Raw genomic sequence first — 26,620 nt, 5'->3', positions numbered from 1 at the left:
TTCAAGTTTCTCTTTTTATTTTTTCATAGCTGATTATGACGTATCTGTTCGTAGGTCTCTCTGAGTTTCTTCTACCTAAAATTCATTGAGCATCTTGGTTTAACAGACTTATGTCTCTTCTCAAATTTGGGAAGCTTTCAGACATTATTTCTTCAAATATGCTCTCTAGCCCTTTCTCTTCTGCTGAGATTCTCACACTTATAAATTGGCTCACTCAGTGTATCGTAAGGCCAATTAGTGAACAGTAGGCTCTGTTCACTTTTCTTCATTCTTTTACCTTCTCTTCCTCAGACTCAATAATTTCAATTGTCTTATCTTCAAATTCGCTGATTTTTTCTTCAGCTTGTTCAAATCTGCTTTTGAAGTCCTTATATATATCTCACTTCAATTTTTATTGTACTTTTTATTGTCAGAATATATTTTTTCATTCTGTTTTATAATTTGTCTCTTTATTGCTATTCTCACTTTATTCATATGACCCTTTCCTATCTTTGTCCATGTCTTCCTTTAACTCTTTAAGCAACTTTAACTTAGTTGGTTTAACGTCCTTTTGTCTAATAAGTCTGACATCTGGGCTTCTTCGGGTATACATTGTATCAATTTATTTTCTTCCTTGAATGGGCCATAATTTTCTGTTTCTTTGTGTGTCTTGTGATTTTTTGTTGTTGTTGAAAAGAACACTGGATTCTTATAATGTGGTAACTCTAGAAATCAGACCCCTGCCTCCTATGATTTTTTTATTGTATGGTGTCTCTGTGCCAGGGATCAGCCTGATGTAAAAGCACTAAGGTCATCTCTGGTCCTTTCTGAGCTTTCATCTTCCCCAAGCCTTTCTAAATTCCCTCATTTATAGAGTAGTTCTTGAATGCCCAAAAACAAACAAACAAGTGAATAGATATGGCTCCTTTAAGTCCTCTGGAAGCTACCTGAGCCAGTAAAACTTGATACCATGGCAACCACTCTTTGTGCCTATACCTCCACATTCCAAAGCAACAATTCATAATCAGAACATCAAATGATATTGAGGGCAGAGTCTTTATTGTCCACTCTGGCTCCAGCAAGCTGTGCCAGAAACACAGGCTGCTGTCCAAACAGGGTTGCCTACCGTGGGGGTGGGGATGAGGGATGGGTAGCTGATACCACACTGAGGACTGAAATCAACCAATACTAACTACAACTTACCAGCTAAACTTTATCTTGGAAGCTGCAAGTATTCGAACAGACTCCAGATTTCCAAAGCTGTAGCTTGAGATCGTTTCTGCAGTACAATAGTTATCTCGGTGGACATATGTCTTCCTGGAGCTTTCTACTCTGCCTTCTTTCCTGATGTCAGCTTAGTTGTTTTTTTAAAAGCCTCTCGAATTTGGGTTTCTCTCATATATTTTTATAATTTGACAGAGATTATGAATTATTGACAAGGACACTACATAGGTAATGTGTCGTCCTCAGTGTGTCATATCTGGAGTTATCTGATGTCAGTATATATTACTAGTGATGTTAACCTTGGTCACTTCCATAAAATGGGCTCTGCCAACACTCTACACTGTAGACTTACTACTTCCTCCCTTATAATTACTAAATATTTTAGGGGAGAAACTTTGAGATTATGAAAGTATCCTTCTATTTAAACTTCCCCACTTATTTCAGCATCTGTCAGCAGGCCTGGCCCATGGGGAATTATTACTCTGGTACTCTGATGGGTTTTTGTGTGTGTGTGTGTGTTTTTTTTAAGATTTTGAGAGTGGGAGCGAGAGCAAGAACACGAGCAGGGGAGGGAAGGGGCAGAAAAAAAGAGAGAGTGAGAAACAGACTCCCCACTGAGCAGGGAGCCTGATGTGGGACTCAATCCTGGACCCTAAAATCATGCCCTAAGCCAAAGGCAGACACTCAACCAACTAAGCCACCCAGGTGCCCTTGACGATGATTTTTCTATTTTCCTCATTCCATCTAACACTAATCTAATACTACACTGGAATTTTCAGTGAGAAAGAGGGGTTACTTTCTCTGAATTTTTTCACATATCAAGTTATTTATGTCACTTGGGAATTCTGGATATTTATTTTGTCATTCAGTATTATAAGTATTTATTTTGTTGTTCAAGTTGTTCCAATATGGCCATTTTCTGATCTTTAGTTTGGCTCCTATACATTTAAAACGCTTGTTTTCTTTAGCATTTCTTTACTTTCTGGTACCACAAGATGCTCCAGACTCATATTTTAATTACTCAACTCACACAGTGTTCTCCAAGGAACAAAGATTCCTGTTATTAAAGAATAGCATTTATAAAACAAGAGCAAAGAGCTAGGTACACTCATTGCTACCAGACTATTCCTGCTTCTAAACCAATTCACTGTTGTTGGGGTTGTTGTTGTTGTTTTTCATTTTCATGTTAAAACAAACCATTCTTTTTTTTTTTTTTTAAAGATTTTATTTATTTATTTGACAGAAAGAGTGAGAAAGAGAACACAAGCAGGGGGATTGGGAGAGGGAAAAGCAGACTCCCTGCTGAGCAGGGATCTCAATGCCCTGCTTGATCCCAGGACCCTGGGATCATGACCTATGCCAAAGGCAGACACTTAACAACTGAGGCACCCAGGCACCCCTAAAACAAAGCATTCTTGGGGCTAATCCCACTTGATCAGGATGCATTGTTCTTTTTTAATTGCTGGATGTAATTTGCTAATATTTTGTTTAAAAATTTTGTGCCTATATTCATAAGAGGTATTTTTCTGTGACATTCAGGATAAGTTAAAAAATATATATATCTGTTCTAATTTCTGAAAGAATTTATGACTGGCATTTCATTATTTATTATATGATAGACATTATCTTAGATGGAAAACTGTGGCTCCTATTGGTCTTTTATTTTTCACTTTACTTATTTTCCACTTTACTTAAATGTAACTTGATGAAGTTCCACTGTATATCATTGGATAGTTTTTTTTGTTTTTTTTTTTTTTACTTAAGCAAAGGCAAAAATATGCAAGAAAAAGATTTCCATCTTCTATATAGTGAGTTGATTTTAAAATGTTCTTAAAAGGACACCTGACCAGTTCAGTTGGTAGAACATGTGACTTTTGATCTTGGGGTTGTGAGTTCAAGCCTCATGTTGGGTGTAAGGCTTACTTTAAAAAAAAAAAAAAAAAAAAAAAGGGACTAAAAACTAAAATGTTCCTGGGGCAGCTGCATGGCTCAGTCAGTTAAGCATCTGCCTTCAGCTCGGGTCATGATCCTGGTGTCTTTGGATCAAGACTTCCCCTACAAATCAGGCTCCCTTGGTCAGTGAAGAGTCGGCTTCTCCCTCTTTCTCTGACCCTCCTGCTCGTCCTCTCTCTTTCTCTCAAATAAATGAATAAATCTTAAAAAGAAAAAAAAAACTAAAATGTTCTTAAAAACTCGTTCTTTTAAAAAATCTATTCCATAGGAAAAATCAGATTTTTTTTGTTTTTTTCTTATACTTTTCCATTCAAAAACTAAGTTGCCCAAATAAATCACTGTACCTATATATTTCAATAGCTCTCATATCTTCTTCATCAAATTCATCTTCAGCTTCCTTTAACTGTGCAAGAGTCATCTTTTCATATGGTTTAACTAAAACAAAATAAATTATAGATAACTGAATTATTTAAAAAGCAGTTTTTACTTTATAGTCACATGGCTAGAAAATACAATGTATAGATAAATGGAGATAAAGAATATCTTTAAAGTTGCAGGTTCTCCAATATATAAATCTACTTTCCAGCTGACTGCTTCAGCTTTGTTTAAAGTATGAATTTCCCTCCAAATTCACAGAACTACCGACCTACATTAAAGTAGATGTGAACATCAATTAGACACCATAAATTTAGATTTCCCAAGTACTTGAAAATCTTGACAATGAAACACACTACACACATGATCAAAATAGAAGATAATCACGAGGTGAAGGAATATGGCAGAGAAAAGTCTCATTAGGTTAAAATTCCAGGACATTACAGCTCTGTTACTAACTAGCTTATGACATTTGAGATCAATTAAAATTTTTATGTGTCAGCACCCTAATTTTAAAACTATGGGTGGGATTTCTAATGTTCTTTCTCCCTCTAAGTTTATAAAATACACTTTCACTATCATTATCTCTATCCAGCCCACTAAATGCATAACTGTACCCATTGCTTCTTTCTGTAAACGTAAAACCATTTCTTCAATTTCATCTTTTGGCTCTTCTTTTGGAGGAAGAATGCCAAAATCTCTTAAAATTTCATTCCATTCTGTATCTTCATTTGGATCCTATTAAAAAAATAGAAAATCTATTAACATAGTTGTACATTTTAATATGTGTATGTGAAATTGACATATAGCATTTTCAACAATGCAATTGTTCAGGAGCTCTATGATAAGTAGACAATTAGTTTCAAAGACTAGAACAAAGTGACCTACTTTATCCTCACTTCCCAGCACTAGCAGTACTACATACTTCAATAAATAGGATACATCCTCTACCCTCAAAATTATCCTGAGATGCTTAAGAAAAAATCAATTTGGAACACATATATCAAATATTAATGAAGTAAACTCATAAATCATGGAAAATTCTCTGATGATTACAGAAGGCAAACGAATTCACACCATGCACAAATACTGTTTTGTTTTTCTATATAGGCCTTTAAGACCTCCTGGTGAACACGCTTCTCTTTTCAACTATATAGCTTCAAGGGACTCTCACTCCCAGGCTAAACGTTAGAAGAAGCTAGGACTTTTCCATATTTTAAATTCTAATTACAGTTTCTTTCTTAAAAGTTAACCTTGTTTTCCTTGTAAATTAGACTTTGATATTTAATTTGCTTCTTTTCCGAAAGTTGTAGTATATTAATTCTTTTCTTTCTGGTCTGCTGCCCATTTTCTTTGGTATTTCCAGAAGAAGAGAGAACTTTTTATACAGGAAGGAATACTGTGGCAAAGTATTTGATGACCCTGAATGATCTCCACATTCTGGTATTCAAATCCTTCTACAGCCCCCTCTCCTTGATTATGGGTGGGAACTGTGACATAATTCTCACCAAAAGAACATGGCAAAGACGAAGAAATGTTCTTTCTGTGCTTGTACTCCATAACATTATAACTCCATCTTGCCAGCACTCTTCTCACTGGCTGGCTTTTTTTTTTTTTTTTTTAAAGTTTACGTCTTCTTTTTTTTTTTTAAAGATTTTATTTTATTTATTTGAGAGAGAGAGACAGTGAGAGAGAGAATGAGCGAGGAGAAGGTCAGAGAGCGAAGCAGACTCCCCATGGAGCTGGGAGCCTGATGTGGGACTCGATCCCGGGACTCCAGGATCACGCCCTGAGCCGGAGGCAGTCGTCCAACCAACTGCGCCACCCAGGCGTCCCACTGGCTGGCTTTGATAAAGCAAGTTGCCATACTGTGAGGTGCTCTATGGAGAGAACTATGTGACTATGCATAACCCACAATGCTAGAAATAGAGGTCCTTAAGTCAAATAGCCCCAAAAGAACTAAATTCTGCCAAATATCATGTATGCAAACTTAGAAGTGGATCGTTTCTCTGCTGTACCTTTAAATGAGACCCCCAGCTTTGGCTGAGCCCAGCCACCAAGTCTGCGGTGCTTTGTCATGCAACAATTACAGATATAAGCATAGCCTTATTTCTCCTCTTCATTCTATTCTTTGGTCAAAGTTTTGTTTTTCTAGCCACTATTTGTCTTTTACTGGTCTCTCTATCCATGAGATCTTCCAATCCCTTTTCTTTCTATGTGTCTCACAATAAAAAATCAGTACCAGTAGACGTTCTGCACTTGGTAATGACAGACTACATAATTTGAATCAAACCTTTTGCTGAGAACATCTAGTAAAACGCAAGAATCAACAAGGCAGTGAAGAGAATTATCAGGAGAAGATCTTAGATGAGAAAGAGACCCAGAGAGGAATTCTATGTTTGGGGCTATTCCCCTTGGATCCACTACCAGTTCTGCAAGAGGCCAAGATGCTGAGAAATTGAATAAAGGCTCACAGATTTGAGCACAGTGACCAGAGACAGAAATCATTAAGAAAATGATAACTAGGAGATCATCACATATTTGGAATTTAAGAAAACACTTTCTAAATAACTCATAGGTCAGAGAAAAAAATCACAATGGGAATTAAAAAGCATTAGGCAAACACATCAAAAAATGGGCAGAAGATATGAACAGACACTTCTCCAATCAAGACATACAAATGGCTATCAGACACATGAAAAAATGCTCATCATCATTAGCCCTCAGGGAGATTCAAATTAAAACCACATTGAGATTATCACCTTACACCAGTTAGAATGGCCAAAATTAACAAAACAGGAAACAACATGTGTTGGAGAGGATGTGGAGAAAGGGGAACCCTCTTACACTGTTGGTGGGAATGCAAGTCGGTGCAGCCTCTTTGGAGAACAGTGTGGAGATTCCTCAAGAAATTAAAAATAGAGCTTCCCTATGACCCTGCAATTGCACTCCTGGGTATTTACCCCAAAGACACAGATGTCGTGAAAAGAAGGGCCATCTGTACCCCAATGTTTATAGCAGCAATGGCCACAGTCGCCAAACTATGGAAAGAACCCAGATGCCCTTCAACGGATGAATGGATAAGGAAGATGTGGTCCATATACACTATGGAGTATTATGCCTCCATCAGAAAGGATGAATACCCAACTTTTGTAGCAACATGGACGGGACTAGAAGAGATTATGCTGAGTGAAATAAGTCAAGCAGAGAGAGTCAATTATCATATGGTTTCACTTATTTGTGGAGCATAACAAATAGCATGGAGGACAAGGGGCATTAGAGAGGAGTAGGGAATTTGGGTAAATTGGAAGGGGAGGTGAACCATGAGAGTCTATGGACTCTGAAAAACAATCTGAGGGGTTTGAAGTGGCGGGGGGTGGGAGACTGGGTTACCAGGTGGTGGGTATTATAGAGGGCACGGCTTCCATGGAGCACTGGGTGTGGTGAAAAAATAATGAATAATGTTTTTCTGAAAATAAATAAATTGAAAAAAAAATCTGAAAAAAAAAAGTAACATCATATAATAAAATCTTATTTCTAAAAATAAAAAAAAAGGCATTAGGAATTGAATGATAACAATAATGCAACTACATATGCAACTAAAGCAGTTCATAAAAGAAATTTCACACCCATAATTTGATATTTATATAAAACAAAAAAGGTTTAAATATTAAGAATTCAACCAAGGAAGCTGGAAATTTTCAGAAAATCAAGATAAATGGCAAAAAAAAATCAAAATGAAGATAAAAAGACTGAAAGTAGAAAATGATGCAATTAAAAGTGAATATAGAATAGTATTAACAATGAGAAATACTGATTCTTAGAGAAGATTAAAGAAATTGATAAACACTTAACCAAGACTGATCAAAAAACAAAAAGTGAGAAGGCACAAAAATACAATAGTAGCAATGTAAAAGGGGAACTCTTGACAGGTGATACAAACATTTTACCGAGGGTCTTCTCTATTGTATGTCGCTCATCTTTTTTTTTTTTTTCTACTTTAAGATGGAAGCTTAATCACTGACTATGAACATTTCTTTTCTAATATAAACATTTATAGCTATATATTTCCCTTTTACAAATTCTTTAGCTGTACCTTACAAATCTTGGTATATTGTAACTTTATCATTCAATTAAAAATATTTCTCTTTTATAATTTTTTACTGACATTTTAATTATTTGGAAGGATACTGCTTTATTTTCAAATGATTTGAACTTTCCTAGATAGCTTATTAATAATCTATAATTTAATTCTCTTTGGTTAGAGAACATACTTTGTTAAGATTTTGGTTTTTTTGAAATGTATTGACTTGTTTTATAACTCAGTATATGATGTATTTTTGTGAATGCTTGAAAAAAGTGTGTATTCTGCCACCGATGGGTATATTTCTCTAAAAATCAAAAGACGGTTGACAGATTTGTTCAAATTTTCTATTTCGTTAGCAATTTTTATACTTAGTTGTTCTATCAATTACTAAGAGGAGAGGTGTTAAAATCTCAAATTATGACTGTGGATTTGCTTTGTATTTTAGAAGCCTAATTATTAGGCAAATACACAGCTATATTTGTAATATCTTCTAGATGAATTTCTCCTATCATTATGAAATCCTCCCCTTTATTTCTAATAGTAATCCTCTTTAAGTTTGTATTCTCTTAAAATTTAAACAATTTTTTGCATTATTTCTTTCTATTTTTTTAGCCCTCTGTCTTTCTTCACTTTCTAGGATTCCAGGTCATATGTTAACCCATTTAATAATGTCTCCTCCGTTCATTAAATTTCTATTCACTTTTCTTGAATATTTTTTCTCTATTCTTCAAATGGACACTTTCTACTGATGCATCTTCAAGGTTACCTACTCTTCTGCTAACTCTGTTTTGCTGTGAAGCCTGTTCAATGAATTTTTTATTACACTTGTTAATCTTCTCAGTTCTAAAACTTCCACTTCAGTATTTTATTACTCTATTTCTCTGCTAAGCTTCTCTGTTAATTCATTTTCCTTTAATTCCTTAAAGATATTTACAATAGCTATTTTAAATTCTTTGTTAACCTCAATATCTGGATAATCTTAGGATGTTTCTATTGATTGCTCCACTTTTTAATATAGATCATATTTTCATCTCTTCTTTTTGTTTGTCTAATGATTTTGTATACTAGACATTGAGGATGACAGAGATTCATGATTCTGTTGTGTTGGTCCTCGTAAATGTGCCAATTTTTATACTTTCGGGCAATTAACTTGGCTGGGCTCAAACACCAAACTATTTCAACTGAAATGGTCAGCAGCTAGAACCTCAGATCTGTTCGGTTCTTTCACCTTCCAGTGGTGACTTTTTACAGGCTCCTCAGGGCATCCTATGTACATATGGAGTTTAACTGACCAAGACTTGGATGGATTTTATACATAGAATTTAAGGATCCTTTCTACATTACTTTCCTTTCTGAGACTTCCCCACAATTCTCCCACCACTTTAGTAGCCCACTACTTTACCCTCCAACAACTCAATCATTTTCTACCTCCCTGTGACAATGATTGTAGAATGGCCTTCAGGTACTCAACAATATCTAATCTTTTTTAACCTATTATGAAGGTTTTTAAATAATCCACAAATTCAGGGTGCCTGGATGGCTCAGTGGGTTGAAGCCTCTGCCTTCAGCTCGGGCTCTCCACATGGCAGGGAACCTACTCAGTCCTCTCTCTCTGCCTGCTTCTCTGCCTACTTGTGATCTCTGTCAAATAAATTTAAAAAAAAATCCATAAATTCACACTCCTTTTTGGAGAAGTGAAGTTTCATCCCACTCCTAGGGAGTAGGCTGGACCCAGTGTCTCAATTCTAATAAACTGAAAACATGATGGAAGTGATACCTCTTGATTTCTGAGACTAAGTCAGAATAGGCATTGCTACCAGTTTTTTCTCTCAATCTCTTTCATCTCTTGCTCTGGGGAAAACTAGCTGCCATGCTGTAAAGATGCTCAAGCAGCCCATGTTAGTCTGTCTGCTTGTGCTGCCACAGCAGAATATAAGACTGGGTGGCTTAAATCGAATTTTATTTTCTCATAGTTCTGGAGACTGCAAGTCCCAGATCAAGGTACCAGGCAGGGTTAGTTTCTAGTGAGACACCTGGCTTGCAGGTGGCCACCTTCTTGCTGTATTAACACATGAACTTTCCTCTGTGCACAGAGAAAGACTGGGGAGTTGGCATGGAGAGAACGCTCTCATGTCCCTTACTCATCTTAGAAGGACACCAGTCCTTTTGGATTAGAAACCGAACTTTATGACTCCATTTAACCTTAACTACCTTCATAAACATGATATTTCCAAATATAGTCACATTTGGGGTTAGGGTCTCAACATATGAATTTTGGGAAGACACAATTCATTCCATAAAACAGCCCTATTGAAAAGCTCAAATGGTGGGAAGCTGAGGCCTCCTGAAAGCAGTCATGTGAGTGAGCCATGTTGGAAGCAGATTCTGCAGCCCCAGCTGATGTGTTAATGGTAAATGCTTATTAGGTATTTCGAGCCACAGCCACCTGGCTAAGCCACTCACAAACTTCTGACCCCCAGAAACTTTGAGATAATAAATATTTGTTGTATTAAGCTGCTAGAGTTCGGGCTATTTCATCACACCATAATTGATAACTAATATGCTTATTCATTCAGGGGCTCTTGTCTTAGTTTCTTTTTTTTTAATTTCTAGAAATCTTTATTAAAAAAATAATCAGAGATGTAAAAAAAAAAAACAAAACTCCTGTTCCCCTATTTACCACAGCAGTATTCATAATAGAAAAACTTAGAAACTTTAGTATTCAGCAAAAAATTAGAGGCCCATTCATCTTTTTACTACAAGTATAGTTTCTATTTCTACAAGCTCCTTTCCATTCCTTTATCTATTCATTCCTTTTTTTTGTATTTTAATCAAAGTATTTCATTTTTCTGTTCATTCATTTAAATTTTTAATTTCATTACAGTTAATATACAGTGCTACATTAATTTCAGGTATACAATACAGTGATTCAGCAATTCTATATATTACTCACACTGTTCATCATGATAAGTATATATTTTTTTAAAGATTTTATTTATTTGACAGAGGGAGAGAGAACAAAAGCCGGGGGAGAGGCAGAGGGAGAAGCAGGCTCCCTGCTGAGCAGAGAGTCAGACATGGGGCTCAATCCCATGACCTGAGCCAAATGCAAACGCTTAACTGACGGAGCCACCCAGATGCCCCATGATAAGTATACTCTTTTTCCATCACTGATTTCATCCATCTCCCCATTCACCTCCTTGTCAGTAACTACCAGTTTGTTCTCTATAGTTAAAGTCTGTTTTTTGATGTCTTGTTTTGTTTCTAACTTCCACATATGAGTGAAATAATGTATTTGTCTTTCTTGGACTTATTTCACTTAGCATTATACTCTTTAGAGCCATCTGTGTTATTGCAAATGGCAAGATTTCATTCTTTTTTATGGCTAAATAATATTCCTCCCTCTGTGTGTGTGTGTGTGTGTATCACATCTTCTTATCCATTCACCTATTGAAGGATACTTGGGCTATTTGTTCATTCTTAATAGTTTCCTATATAAACTCATCTTTGTAATCTCACTTTCTATTTCTTTGAACACTTCATGACAGGGATTTTGTATTGGGCAATTACAGTCCTTAGGAATCTAAATTTGTTATTTCTTGCCTTTGTTTAGCATTTGTAGTAGTCTTATGTAATTATTTTGGGATAATATTTCTTCTAAAATGTGAGATCATATTTCTTTTAAAATGTGGGTGTTTTCTGGCTATACTGCAAATTTTCTTCAAAGAGGGTATGCTTCATTGTTAACCAGGAGTACTGTTTCTCACTCATCATACTTCTTATACCTCCCTAGAGGACTTTTGATAATAGAGAGTTTCTCCTGTAAACCTCGATTGTTCCAAAGGTCAATGTGTTGCTTTGGTCTTCAGGCCTCAGGGAACCCTTCCTTGCTGCCTACACATCTTCAGTTTTTCTCCACCTCTCAGCTCTTTGTAGTTCCAGTCCTGAATCCTGCCTCTGTTGATCTGACCCTGGTGACCCCTTAGCCTGGATCCTGGATATTCCCACCCACAACATAGTCTTACTTCCCACTCAGGGCTCAACCCTCATTTGTCTGTTTGGGAGTGGAGCAGCTCCCAGAGACTCTATGAGAGCAGCAAGACTACATACAAGTTTTGTGGGTTTTTTTTTTTTTTAAATTCAGTTAGCCAACATACTGTACGTCATTTCAGATGTAGAGTTCAGTTAATCATCAGCTGCATATAACACCCAGTGCTCATCACATCACGTGCCCTTAATGCCCATTATCACCCAGTTATCCCATCTCCCCACCCACCTCCCCTCCAATAACCCTTCGTTTACATACAAGATTTTTTGCAGACTGTATTTGTTGTGGCTTTTTTTTTTTTTTTTTTTGTGGATAGTGAGTGTTCCTCAAAGCTCACAGTTACTTATAACTCAAAAGCAGAACTTCCTTTTCCCTTTTGTGGATTATCCATCCATTTATGTTCAACTGTATCTACATGTTTTAGACATATAAATAGCATATAGTTAGGGGTTTTTGTTTATTTTATTTTTTTTTTTTTTTTTTTTTACCAGAAAAGAAACACCTGCTTTATTAACACAACAGCAACAGAAAGGGTTTCCAAGTTCTTAGAAGGAAAATAACATGAACAGGCAGCACCTGCTAAGTGTTACAAGACTCAGTGCCCACGCTGATTGTTCGAGAGCACCCCCCCACCCGGCAGATGTCTCCTCCCTCAGGGCTGCTGCCAAGAACAGGCTTCTCACTGTGGTAGCGTCACAGTTAATTCCTCAAACAGGAGACTGAGATGGTATCATTCCTGTTTCAGAGGCTCTTGGTGTTAAAGAAGCGGCAGCAGCAGCAGCTCTTAGTGTAGAGAGAACATAGCCATTTGGAAAACATGCTTGTTTCTTGAATTCAAGAAAAACCATGAGCCAATCTATCAATTCTCCGCTCTGGTCTGCCAGAGTGGGGGCTGAAGATTCCTTTTCTGTTGCTATCACATGTCTGGGTAAGAGGAGGAAAGGTGGAGGGGGGCCGTGGACGAGGGCTCTCCTCCCTCTGCGCTGGTGGTGGTCGCTATCTTTTGTGGCAGCTGCAGTAGCAGGGGGTGGTGGGGAGGCCACCCAGCAGTCACCTCTTCTTGAAGCCGTACTTTTTGCGTTCATAGAAGAGATCGGTCTTAGAGCTCCCCAAGTTGACAATCTTTGGGCAACCATCTCTATCCTTCTCCTGGATGGTGCACTCCTTACAATAATAGGCATCCGAGACTCCAGGGCCTCCACATATCACACAGCGCCCCTGGTAAGAGCCATAATTACACTCATCACATATGCGCACCAGAGTGCAGGGACGCACGTAGGAGTCACAGATCACACACTTGCCATCACATTTTTCACACAGTCTTCCGATGGCAACACCAGCCTGCTTGCGGCAGAAAATCAAATCCGGATGATGTTTAGCCATAGTTCCAGCGCAAGCCGGCCACCGGAAACATAGAGCTGTTTATTTTTAATCCAGTCTAAAAGTCTCTAACTAGAGCATAGAGTCCATTTACATTCTAGGTAAATATGGATATACTAGGTTTAGATCTACCATTTCATTTTGTGCTTCTCTGTTGGTCCTTTCTGTTTTATGTTTATAATACATCAACTCCACGTACCCCTTTTCCAACTTACATGTTACTGTCTTAGTTCAAGCTGCTGTAACAAATTTACTGTTGACTGTGGCTGATAAACAACAGAAATTTATTTTTCACAGTTCTAAAGGTTGTAAATCAGAGATCAGGATGCTAGCATGGTTGGGTCCTGGTGAAAGCCCTCTTCTGAGTTGCAGATGGCTGCCTTCTCCTTGCAGCATTTCATGGCTGAAAGACAGCAAGCTAGTTCTCTGGCCTCTTCTTTTTGTGGGCAGTAATCCCATTCATGAGTAATTCCCGCCCTCATGACCTAATTACCTTCCAAAGACTCCACCTCCAAATGCCATCACACTGGGGATATTTCAACATGAATTTTGGGAGAGGGGCCATAAGTTACCCTTCTGTAACTCGTTCTATTTCCGTATTTTTTTCTTAATAATACATTATCATCTTTAATATTGCTGTTATAATTAGCCAACATTTCCTTAGATTTACTCACATTATTTACCATCTTTTTCTTCCATTCCTTGTTGAATTTCAGACCATCCATGTGGAAACACTCTCCCTCTCAACCTTGAGAATTCCCCTTAGTCAAGACTTGCTACGGCATTATTCTCTCAAATACCTTCAGCATGTTTTTATTTTGCTCTCTTTATAAAAATAATTTTTCTTTGCTCAGCCATAAAATATAATGAAATCTTGCCATTTGCAACAACACAGATAGACCTAGAGGCTATACTGCTAAGTGAAATAAGTCAATCAGGGGGACAAATACCATATTATTTCATTTATATGTGGAATTTAAGAAACAAAACAAATGAAAAAAGAAAAAAGAGACTAAAATCTTAAAAAAAAAAGAAAAAGAGAGAGAGAGACAGACTTATGCAAGGACACCCAAGACTCTTCTGTCTCCCTGAAATCAGGAAATAAATCTTCCAGGTGAAAAGTACCCTCCCAGCAACAGGAGGTAAAGAGACATCCTTATCACCAAATGTGGGAAATTTAGAGCCCAGAAGCCTGTATTAATAACCCTTGGTCCTTTTTACTAATTTACTACCATAGCCCAAATTCTGTTTAGAATTCCTTACTAACTGAAGTTCCCAAAGTTTTCTTTGTCAATTCCTCACAGATTTACTGTCTCTATCTAGAAAGTATAAAAACTATCTGCCTCCATCATTTCTTTAAATCTCGGTATCATCGGGGCATCAGGGTGGCTCGGTGGGTTAAAGTCTCTGCCTTCAGCTCGGGTCATGGGATCGAGCCCCACATCGGGCTCTCTGCTCAGCAGGGAGCCTGCTTCCCCCCCTCTCCCTGCCTGCCTGTCTACTTGTGATCTGTCAAATAAATAAATAAAATCTTAAAAAAAAAATCTCAGTATCATCATTGGGTCTCCATGTGCACATAATAACACTGTGGGTTTTTTTCTCTTGTTATTTTATCTTATGTAAATTTAATTTAGTCCAGCTGGAAGATTTTGAAGATAGAGAATTTTTCCTTCCCTTCATGTACTTCTTTCATTTATGCTATGTGGATTCACTGGGCTTTTAGAAATTGTAGAATGGCATCTTTTAAAAGTACTGGAAAATTCAACTCTACAACTGAAATCCAACTTGAAATGCCAGATTTTTCCTTATTTATTAATTTTTGTATCTTTCCATATTTCCATACTGACCTGATAAACCTATCCACCGATAGTTTTTATTCCTTTTATTGCACATTTTCATTTCAAGACTTTTCATTTAGCTCTTCACCAAAAATTTTTACTATGGCAAATGTAAATAATATCAAATTTACTACCTTAACCATTTTTGAAAGGTACACTTTAGTGGCATTAAGTACCTTCACCCTGTGATACAATGATCACCATTATTCATCTCCAGAATGTTTCATCATCCCCAAATCAAATTCTGTACCTATTAAACAATAGCTCCCCATTCCTGAGCTGTACCCTAGTCTTGGTAACCACTATTTTACTTTCTGTCTCTATGAATTTGACTGTCCTAGTTTACCTCAGATGAGTGGAATCATACAGTATTTGTCCTCTTGTGACTGGTGTATTTCCTTTGGCATGTTTTCGAAGATCACCCATGTAGAAACACGTATCAGAATCTCCTTCCCTTGTAAGTCTGAATAATATTCTATTTTAAGTATACCCCACAGTTTGTTTATCCATTCATTCACTGATGGACATTTGGGTTGTTTCCAATATCAATGTACAAAAGTATGCTTGAGTACCTTCCAAATCTTTTGACTATATACCTAGGAGTGGAATTGCTGGATCAAATGATAATTCTACATTTAACTTTTTGGGGAACTACCCTAATGTTTTCCACAGCAGTTGCACTATTTTACATTCCCTCCAGCAAACCCACAAGATTTAAATTTCTCCACATCCTCATCAACACTTGACATTTTCTGTTTTGATAATTGTTACCCTAGAAGTGTGGCCTCTGGGAATTTTATTTTTGTTTTTAAAAGATTTATTTATTTTGGATAGAACATGTGCACAAGCAGGAGGCAGAAAGAGTGAGAGAAACCCAGGCACACTCTGCACTGAGCATGGAGCTTGATATGGGGCTTAATCTCATGACTCTGAGATCATGACTTAACCAAAACGAAGATTCGGTCAGATGCTTAACTTATGCCACCCAGGTGTCCCTATTTATTTTTAAACAACTTCCCCTTCCCCTTCTGCTGCTGTTTTTTTGTTTTGTTTTGTTTTGTTTTGTTTTGAACCATAAACTCTACACCCAATGTGGGCTTGAAGTCACAACCCCGAGATCAAGTCACAGGTTCTACTGACTAAACTAGTTAGGTGTCCCTGTGATTCTGACTTAGAGTTCTCTAACAATGATATTGAGCAGCTTTTTATGTGCTTGTTGGCCGTTTGTATATCTTCTTTGAAGATATATATATTCAAATTCTTTGCCCGTTTTTAAAAAATTTTTATTTTTTAAATTTCTTTTCAGTGTTCCAGAATTCATTGTTTATGCACCACCCCCAGTGCTCCATGCAATACATGCCCTCCTTAATACCCACCACCAGGCTCACCCAACCTCCCACCCCCCCCCACCCCTCCAAAACCCTCAGATTGTTTTTCAGAGTACACAGTCTCTCATGGTTCATCTCCCCTTCTAATTTCCCCCAACTCCCTTCTCCTCTCCAGCTCCCCATGTCCTCCGTGTTATTCCTTATGCTCCACAAATAAGCAAAACCATATAAAAATTGACTGTCTCTGATTGACTTATTTCACTCAGCATAATCTCTTCCAGTCCCATCCATGTTGCTACAAAAGTTGGGTATTCATCCTTTCTGATGGAGGCATAATACTCCATTGGGTATATGTACCACATCTTCCTTATCCATTCGTCCGTTGAAGGGCATCTTGGTTCTTTCCACAGTTTGGCAACTGTGCCCATTGCTGCTATGAACACTGGGGTACAGATGGCCCTTCTTTTCACTATATCTGTATCTTTGGGGTAAATACTCAGTAGTGCAATTGCAGGGTACTAGGGAAGCTCTACTTTTAATTTCTTGAGGAATCTCCACACTGTTCTCCAAAGTGGCTGCACCAACTTGCATTTCCACCAACAGTGGAAGACGGTTCCCCTTTCTCCACATCTTCTCCAACACAATGTTTACTGTCTTGTTAATTTTGGCCAGTCTAACTGGTGTAAGGTGGTATCTCAATGTGGTTTTGATTTGAATCTCCCTGATGGCTAGTGGTGATGAATATTATCTCATGTGTCTGTTAGCCATTTGTATGTCTTCATTGGAGAAGCGTCTGTTCATGTCTTCTGCCCATTTTTGACATGATTGTTTTGTGTGTGTTGAGTTTGAGGAGTTCTTTATAGATCCTGGATAACAGCCCTTTGTCTGTATTGTTATTTGCAAATATCTTCTCCCATTCCGTGGATTGCCTCTTTGTTTTGCTGTTTCCTTTGCTGTGCAGAAAATTTACCCATTAAAAAAAATCTTTTGTTTTTGAATAAAGAAAATTGTTTAAGAGCAGTTTTAGGTTTACAACAAAATTGAGAGAAAGGTACAGGGATTTCCCATATACCCTTGTACCCACATATGCATAGCCTCGCCCATTAACAATATCCTTCACCAGAGTGGTAACTTTGTTTAAAGCAAATTCTTCACAGGTGTCACAATAAGGGGCACCTGGCTGGTTCAGTCAGTTAGGCATCTGCCTTTGGCTAGGGCTGTGATCCCAGGGTCTTGAGATCAAGCCCCAAGTCAGGGTACCCACTCAGCAGGAGGTCTGCTTGCTCTTCTATTTCTGTTGCTCCCCCTACTTGTGCTCTCTCTCTAGCAAATAAATAAAATCTTTAATAAATAGGATGTTGATTCAACATTTTTTAAGAAGCCAAAATAAAACAGCAACAATTTTTTATTTTATTAAGACTTTATTTTTTAAACAGTTTTAGGTTCATAGCAAAACTCAGTGGAAGATACAGTGATTTCCCATATACCTCTGCCCCACATACGCACAGCTGCTACCACTACCAACATCCTCCACCAGAATAACACATTTTTCACAAGTGATGAACCTACATCGGCACATCATACTCACCCAAAGTCTACAGTGTACATTGTGGTTTCCCTCTGGGTGTATATTCTATGAGTTTGGGAAAATGCATGATGATGTACTCATCGTTATAGTACCATACAGTCTATTTTCTCTATACTAAAAATCCTCTGTGCTCTGCCTATTCATCCTCCTCCCCTTCTTTTTTTTTTCCCCATTTTTAAATTGGGTTGTCTTTTCATTGTTGGAATTTTTTAAATTAAAATATAATGTATTATTTACTTCAGGGGTACAGGTCTGTGAATCATCAGTCTTACACAATTCACAGCCTTCACCATAGCACATACCCTCCCCAATATCCATAACCAAGCCATCCTATCCCTGCCCCTCCACCCCACCTCCCAGCAACCCTCAGTTTATTTCTTGAGATTTAGAGTCTCTTATGGTTTGTCTCCCTCCCTGGTCCCATCTTGTTTCATTTTTTCCCTCCCTACCCCCCACACTCCCCTGCCCTCCTTCTCAGATTCCTCGTATCAGAGAGATCCAACAATTGTCTTTCTCTGATTGACTTCTTTCGCGTAGCATAATACCCTCTAGTTCCATCCACATTGTTGCAAATGCCAGGATTTTGTTTTTTGATGGCTGCATAGTGTTCCATTGTATATATATACCACATCTTCTTTATCCATTCATCTGTTGATGGACATCTAGGTTCTTTCCATAGTTTGGCTATTGTTCTTCCCCCCTTTTCAACCAGTTATCTTTTGAATGTCTCCATAGTTTTCCAAAGTGGTATATAGTTGGGATCAGACAGTTTATGGTCTTCTCAGATAGATTTCTTTCACTTAGTAATATGCATTTAAGGTTCTTCTAGGTCTTTCTATGGTTTGATAACTCATTTCTTTTTAAGCACTAATAATGTTCTATTTTCTGAATATACCACATTTGTTTAATTTATCCATTCACCTACTAAAGGACATCTTGGTTGCTTCTAAGTTTTGACAATATGAATAAAGTTGCTGTTAACACCCAAGTGCAGGTTTTTGTGTGGATATAACTTTTCAACTCTTTTGGGTAAATACCAAGGAATGTGATTGCTGGATTGAATGATATGAGTATGTATAATATTATAAGAAACTGTCTTTCAAGGGCTATATATCTTTGCATTCCCACCAGCCATAAATGAGTCCTTGTTCCTCCACATCTTGGCCAGCATTTGATGTTGTCAGTGCTCCAGATTTTGGCCATTCTAAAAGGAGTGCAGTGGTTTCCTACTGTTTTATTTTTTTTTTTAAGATTTTATTTATTGGGGTGCCTGGGTGGCTCAGTGGGTTAAAGCCTCTGCCTTCAGCTCAGGTCATGATCCCAGGGTCCTGGGATCGAGCCCCGCATTGGGCTCTCTGCTCCATGGAGAGCCAGCTTCCTCCACTCTCTCTGCCTGCCTTTCTGCCTACTTGGGATCTCTGTCTGCCAAATAAATAAATAAAATCTTTTTTAAAAATAGAGATTTTAGGGGCATCTGGGTGGCTCAGTGGGTTAAGACTGCCTTCAGCTCAGGTCATGGTCCCAGGGTCCTGGGATCGAGCCCTGCATCGGGCTCTCCGCTCAGCAGGGAGCCTGCTTCTCCCTCTCTCTCTGCCTGCCTCTGTCAAATGAATAAATAAAATCTTAAAAAATAAAAAGATTTTATTTATTTGACATAGAGAAATAGAGCACAAGTAGAGGGAGCAGTAGCGAAAGGGAGACACAGGTTCCTCACTGGGGTGGGGTGGGGGGGAGCCTGATGCAGGGCTTAATCCTGAAACCCCAGGATTGAGCCAAAGACAGACACTTAACCGAGCCAACCAGGTGTCCTATTCCTAAATACCTTATTCTTTCTGATGCAAATATATAGGGGATTGCTTTCTTAATTTTCTTTTAGATTATTCATTGTAGTGTATAGGTGTATTTTAATCAAATTTTTAAACTCACTACTCCCTGCAGATAATCTCAGTCTAGGCTTTTACTTTTTTAAACTAAGAAACATAATTGTTTTATAACCTGCTTCTGATCATTCTAGCAAAAGTCTTCTGTTCATTCATGTTCATGGAGCCCTGTTCCCTTTATGTGCTTAGTTACTTTTGACTGATTTTTGTTTGAAGTCCTTGAGAACTTACCTGAGGCAATTCTCTGAGGCCTAAGATAAAGGTATCTCCTACACAGAGGATTTTTTATTTCTTTCAGGCATCATGGGCAGTAAGTATATAACTAATATATACCAAATTCATAATTTGAGTCTCGCTAGACCACCCAGACAATACGCCTTAGGTTGTAATCTATGTGAGAGCTGTCGTGGGCCACAACTTCTTGGGGACAGGTATTATTTCTTTTCTTCTTCTCCCCTTTCCACTGAGCATCAAGACAACCTCCTCTCAGTTCTCCTATACATGAGTTTATCTCTTGTTCCTATGCCTATTAGTTAGTCTTCCATTCTTTGGTGGTCCATACTCCTTTGGCTCCTTCTCACCCTGTGATTACACCCAGGATCAACACACAGACTGCTAATGACTTCAAGGCAAAAGTTGCTTTGGAACTGTGGAAATCCATTTACCTGGTTTTCCAATTTCCCTTCAATTTTTGTCTCTTAGTTTCTTACTATCATATCATCCCTTTGACGCTTTGAAGGAAATGTTTTACATGCTAGCCAGCATTTTTACTTGTACGCACAGAAGTGTAGCTCATTATCATCAGAAATTCCAGCACTACCTTCTTAAAAAACTCCTTAACTGACTGAGCCACCCAGACGCCCCCCACTTAAAAAACTCCTTCTGCACCTGACATTCCCTACCATCTTCTCTTTCACCCTTCGCAGTTAAACTTCTTGAAACAATTGTCTGCATAAGCTGTAACCACTCCCATATCCCATTAACTCTTCAATCCACTCCCAAGTTTGCTTCCAATTCTTTCAAAAGTGCTCTACCTAATGTCACCTACAAGCTCCATGTTGTTCATTTCAATGGATATTCACTGTATTTGATCTCTTAAGCACAACTGGAGAAACTCTGTCATTCCTTTCTTGTTAAAATGATCTTTCTTGATACTCATGATACCACTTTCTTATGGTTTTATTTATACCTTCTCTGCTCTTCCTTAACTGATCCAGGAGTTCAGTGCAATGGAATTTAACAGTAAAGGCTCCCGAGTCTATTCTTTCCTTCACTTTTAGAAATTATCTATGAAATTTTATCCGATAGAAATAGGTACCACAATCTATTTGTTAAAACTATTATGGCTTTGATCATACCACAAATAGTTACATCTGTTTCCCTCTTATTCCCTCACAGTAAACTCTTTCAGAGTAAGTCCAAAACGAAACATAAACACTGAATTACTGACTGCTGAATAAATCAATGAATAAATGAACAAAAGCTAACGGGCTATTAACTTCACTCTCAATCATATGTGGCCTATTTCTTGAAGAGAGGTATAAATACAGACAAATTTGCAACTTTTTACAGACTGGACAAAATGTACTTGCTAGGAATCTATTATTAAAACAAAAGGACAATCCATTAAAAATTATATTAACTGGGGCTCCTGGGTGGCTCAGGTCATGGTTTCAGGGTCCTGGGATGGAGCCCCACATCAGGCTCTCTGCTCAGCAGGGAGCCTGCTTCCCCCTCTGTCTCTGCCTGCTTCTCCGCCTACTTATGATCTCTCTCTGTGTCAAATAAATAAATAAAATCTTTTAAAAAATTATATGTAACATATTCAAAATATCCGAGTGAATTATGCAGTATATGCAAATAAAAATAAATAGGTAAAACAAGAAAAACCACAGTGGTTTTCATCTGGGGAGCAGGTGGGAAGAAGCTGTTTCTGAGAGTCACCAAGTGGACCTTTTACCCTGGTCAAAGAAGAAACGAAGACACAGGCTTCCGATTAATAATGAAGCTTTACACAGAGGAGCCTCCTTCTGAGGAACACAGGGAAGCCGAACAGAGCTTTCGCCATCAGGTAGGAGAAACTGAGAAACTCCGAGGACAGTTGGTCTCTCTCAAGACAATGCAGCTGTTGGGTTTCCGTTACGATCTTGTTAAAAGGCCGGGGAGCAGAGGACTTCCACTGCGTCCCACGGAGGCTAAAGTTGCTGGTCTAGTTCTCAAGTCAGAAACAGTCCAGCAGACGAGCTCCAAGGACTCGGGCGTGACACACCACCACCCCCAACAACTCCGAATGCTTCCCCCCACAGACAAACCTGTCTTGAGCGCTGAAAAATGGCGTTCTCCTCGAGTCAGTTCGGACTTCCCTGAAACCTCGACTGAGACGCACGCAAACTTTAGCTCGTACCAGAACAAATGTTAGAACCCACCCGTTGTGGGCCGCCCCCAGCCCTGGTGCTCACTGGAGGCCCAGCCGGTGACTCCCCTGGGTGCCCACCTGCATGGTGTTCCCCTTCGCCCCTTGCGTGCCAGCGTCGTCCTGCCCCTGGCGACGAACTCCTGACTCACACCGAAATCTCCTTCAAGGTGGAGGCAGGGGGGCCGTAAGCCTAATGGTTTCCACCACCCAAGGGGAAGGGGAGGGGAGAACAAGGGCCTCCTACGCACGCACGTGCGCGTGCGCAGCTCTGTTGCCAGGCAACATGGAGGCGGGAGCTGGGGAGTTAGCTGTGCGTTAGAATAAGCCAGTTAGGGGGCATCTCTCCCAAGTGGTGTTTCAACTGTTCACGGTCTTGTGCTGCTGCTTGTACTCTTCCCACCCTTCCTTCCGCCACCACCAAATCACCAAGTTGTTTCTGAGCCTCTGGCACCCTTCAACCCCCGAGCACCGTCTTCATGGAGAAATAACAAAATCCTGGGGGAGAGAACCTTCCAGAGGAAGGCTTCTTAACCTGGAGCCCATAGCCTATATTTGGATGCATTTTACGGGATCCCTAGCCTACAGCCCCAGTTGTACATAATTTTGTTTTATATGTACATTTGTTGGTTGGGGAAGGAGGGAGGAATCGGGGGTTGGGGACTAGAGATTTCATCAGATTCTCAAATGGGTTGCCGCCGCCATCTTAAAAACCCACTGCCTTCCAAGACAGGAGCTCTGGCTTTAGGTAGGAGACCTAGACAGTCGGGTTCCTTGGTGGTTGGGTTAAGGAGAGGATGTTCACTGGGAGCTGCCAGGAATGTCAGGAAAACATTTGATATTATCACCAAATGAGGTTATATACATGGTCACAGGGATATACTGATAGGATTTAGCAAAAAATAAATGTTTTTTTAAACTTGGGTTCAGTATTAGACCTCTTCATGTGCAGTGCCCAGTTAATATGTAATACAAATCCTGTACTCCTGGTAGCCTATATATTTTGTTGTGTTTGTATACTAAATATTAATTTGTTAAATATAAAATATTTTAAAACATCCCACAATTTTTGTAACCATGTTTTGGTATTTTTTGCTTCCTTTTTTTTTTTCCTTTTTTCTTTTTCTTTTCTTCTTCTTTTTTTTTTTTTTAATATCCTGGGATCCCTGAAAAATGTAAATGACCTAAGTCTCTCTGTATTTTTAAGAGGCTCTGGGAACTACTGCTTAAATTAATCTTTCACTCCTTTTTATTTTGACAATCCAAAATCCAAGCTAGTTGAATTACTACTGTGTGTAGCACCAGCTAATGTTGCTCTATATATTTGTGGCTTTAGAGCAGGAGACCTCGATCCTCTCAAGTCCCCATCTTTCAAAGCAATTCATTTTTAAAATTTTTTGTATTCTTCTTCCTTCTTTCCTTACATTCTTTGCACAGGTTGACAAGAAGTGAAATTCAGGGACTTTGTTAGTAAAAGACATAATTTAAGCTGTAATTATTGATCAGCATTAGTAAGATAAAGCTTTGTGAGGTCCTCTACCCTGAAGAATTTAAGACAATCCTCTCCACTCTAGAGCCAACCTCCTCTTATCAGGCAGCCTGCTTGGTGGTAGAGGAGGTTATCCAAGAGGGGGGTCAGAAGGGAAAAATCCAGGGGAACCTGAAGGCACATAATCTCAGCATCCATCTGAGGTTAGTTCTGTGTCCAATAAACACTGATTTGATGTAAAAAGTTTTCCAAGTGTGTTCATGATCCCCTGCTAGTGAGATTTTCTTTCTGGTAATGGACAAGACTGGTTGTCTTTCAGATGTTGCAGGGTGAAATGACTAATTTTAAGATAAATTGAACACTATCAGTTGGTAGAAAAAGCTAACTCTCTTGATATGTTTGTAGCACTCAGACATCTCTTTTATAATAGATAAATCAGAACTTGCTTATTGGACTATTTGGATGGATCATGGCCAAATTCTCCAACTAGTGTAGTTTCAGTTGCTAGTCTCATTCTAAGATAGTTAGCTACTGGACACTAAGGTATTTATAAGAGCTGGTGATTTTGTCACTGATGAAATCCAAACAGGATGAACTATAAAATAGCTCATTAAAACTCAAATCTCTTCTGAGTGTCTTTAGCAAAAATAACAAAACAACAGGTATGTTGGGGCACCTGGGTGTCTCAGTGGGTTGAGCCGCTGCCTTCGGCTCAGTCATGATCTCAGGGTCCTGGGATCGAGTCCCGCATCGGGCTCTCTGCTCAGCAGGGAGCATGCTTCCTCCTCTCTCTCTGCCTGCCTCTCCATCTACTTGTGATTTCTCTCTGTCAAATAAATAAATAAAATCTTAAAAAAAAAAAAAAAAAAAAAAGAACAGGTATGTCGGTGCAGTTGACCCTGAACCACAAAGGAGTTGGGAGGATCCCCTGGAGAAAATCCCCCAAACTTAACTGCTAATAGCCTACTGTTGACCAAAACCCTTATAATAACATAGTCGATGAGCACAAATTTTTTATATGTATTGCATCCTGTATTTTTACAATAAAGTAAGCTAGAGAGAAGAAAATGTTATCAACAAAATAGTAATAGGAAATAGGGGGACCTGGGTGGCTCAGTCAGTTGAGTGTTCCTTCAACTCTTGGTTCCAGCTCAGGTTATGATCTCAGGGTTGTGGGATCAAGCCCCAAGTTATGCTCCCAGCTAAGTAGGGAGTCTACTTGGGATACTATCTCTCCCTCCCCCAACCCCCCCCCCTGCTTGTGCACGTGCGCTCTCTCTACTCCAAAATAAAATCTTTAAAAAAAAATTTTTTTTTTTAAGTCCATGTATAATTGGATCTTGCAGTCAAACCCATGTTGTTCAAGGGTCAACTGTATTGTCAAAAACTGCAGGGATCTAAGGAATATCATTATTTAGAGCTTTATTACATAAGAAAAACTATTTTGGGGCACCTGGGTGGCTCAGTGAGTTAGCCTCTGCCTTCGGCTCAGGTCATGATCTCAGGGCTCTGGGATCGAGCCCTACATCGGGCTCTCTGCTCGGCAGGAAGCCTGCTTCCCCCTCTCTCTGCCTGCCTGCTTGTGATCTCTCACTTTCTCTCTGTCAAATAAATAAATAAAATCTTTAAAAAAAACAGATTTAAAAGAAAAACTTATTTTAGGATGCTTTTAAAATTGTTTACAAGTTAAACATTTATACTTACAACCAACTTTTATTGAGAATGTTTACAACACAGGGATTCTCACACATGGTAAGTTTAGCAAGCATTTTTTCTGAGAAGAAAACAAAATGTCAACATTTTGCATTCCCTCGTACTGCTTCTGCAAAAAAAGAAAAATTAAATTTAAAGTCAAGTAGAAGTATGTGAAGGTGTATGTATGTAATGTTAGCATATAGACATTTCTATAAATATTTCTTCAGGTCTGATAAAATTGACATGAGAGCTCAACTATTTTTCAGTCAGTATATTTTTAGCTATCAATCTCTCTCTGATAGACCACTTATTCTATATGTCTGTATTTTCCAAAATTTTACAGTATTTATATATATACATATATATTATTATATAAAAGTGGTTTTCTAAAGTTCATTGATGCCAATAAGATTTATGAATAAAATATTTCAAAAGTTGCAGTTATTCCTCATGTATTTATTTCCTTTGGTTTTGCAATTAAATCACTCTATTTTATGTCTAACCATTTTCTAAGTAAACATAAGTCCCCAGGACAATGTAAAACCTCAGACAATCAGATGAGAAAAACAAAGAAAAAATGATTATTGAACTATTTTGCTATTAACAAAATAAAATGAAATCTTAAGTGAGTTAGTCCATGTAAGCCCTAATCTTGAAAACAATCCAAATCAAGCTATTTTCCTCAGAAGTTTTCCTAAATTAACCAAATCACGGATTGAATTCTATTTCATATTTGTGAGCACGCTACCACTTGGTTTGGTGTTACAAGCACAGACATTTTTTCCATTTAATATTAAACGTTTTTGTGTGTACCTTGTAAATGTCTCTACAATTGTAATATTATAAAAGATAGCCTCTTTTCCATTATCCTTTTGTTCTTAGTTTCTTAAAAAAAAGAAAAGAATTAAGAATATATTTGCTCATGTTTCTGATGTGAACTGCTCGTTGCTGAAACAGAAATTAATGCCAAATATAGTCTGAAATTTTAAGTTCCTAATTAGGTTCGAGAGCACACTAAATTTTTTCTTCACATTTTCAGTATATTTGGCTTTTTCATTTCTTATCTAACTGAATTGGCCAATGTATAAGAACCACATTAAATAAAAGGTGACGGAGTACTCTTGCTTTGCTCCTGACATTAACAGAAATTCTCCAAAGTGTTTTACTATCAAAACTGTTACTGATGGGTGCCTGGGTGGCTCAGCAGGTTAAAGCCTCTGCCTTCAGCTCTGGTCATGATCCTAGGGTCCTGGGATCGAGCCCCGCATCAGACTCTCTGCTCAGCAGGGAGCCTGCTTCCCCCTCTCTCTGCCTGCCTCTCTACTCTACTTGTGATCTCTGTC

General features: G+C 38.3%; 3 protein-coding genes across 3 annotated transcripts in view; all 3 read right to left on the bottom strand.

Annotated features, from left to right (window-relative positions):
- Nucleotides 1-10,802, bottom strand: part of PDCL2 (phosducin like 2) — a 28,930-nt gene extending 18,128 nt beyond the window's left edge. The window contains exons 1-3 of the mRNA XM_044225930.1: nucleotides 10,776-10,802; nucleotides 4,149-4,269; nucleotides 3,501-3,591 (exon numbers count right to left, since the gene is read on the bottom strand). Coding sequence (XP_044081865.1) covers nucleotides 3,501-3,591; nucleotides 4,149-4,269; nucleotides 10,776-10,802 — 239 coding nt within the window. The remainder of the gene's footprint in view (nucleotides 1-3,500; nucleotides 3,592-4,148; nucleotides 4,270-10,775) is intronic.
- Nucleotides 10,803-12,131: 1,329 nt separating this feature from the next.
- On the bottom strand, nucleotides 12,132-13,078 carry LOC122919216 (PHD finger-like domain-containing protein 5A). Its single transcript, XM_044268108.1, has one exon. It carries the CDS (start codon nucleotides 13,047-13,049, stop codon nucleotides 12,717-12,719), a length of 333 nt encoding a protein of 110 aa, XP_044124043.1. The 5' UTR covers nucleotides 13,050-13,078; the 3' UTR covers nucleotides 12,132-12,716.
- A 12,300-nt stretch (nucleotides 13,079-25,378) lies between these two features.
- Nucleotides 25,379-26,620, bottom strand: part of NMU (neuromedin U) — a 203,180-nt gene continuing 201,938 nt past the window's right edge. The window contains exon 14 of the mRNA XM_044225929.1: nucleotides 25,379-25,404. The gene's annotated coding sequence lies outside the window, so the exon portion shown is untranslated. The remainder of the gene's footprint in view (nucleotides 25,405-26,620) is intronic.

The sequence above is a fragment of the Neovison vison genome, chromosome 11, assembly GCF_020171115.1.
Source record: "Neovison vison isolate M4711 chromosome 11, ASM_NN_V1, whole genome shotgun sequence".
Taxonomy (NCBI): domain Eukaryota; kingdom Metazoa; phylum Chordata; class Mammalia; order Carnivora; family Mustelidae; genus Neogale; species Neogale vison.
Note: the sequence above shows the minus strand (reverse complement) of the source record. Positions and strands in the feature narration are given on the sequence as shown.

What these genes read in the sequence shown, in the direction of transcription:
- LOC122919216 (XM_044268108.1), bottom strand. Translation starts at nt 13,049, where the DNA reads ATGGCTAAACATCATCCGGATTTGATTTTCTGCCGCAAGCAGGCTGGT.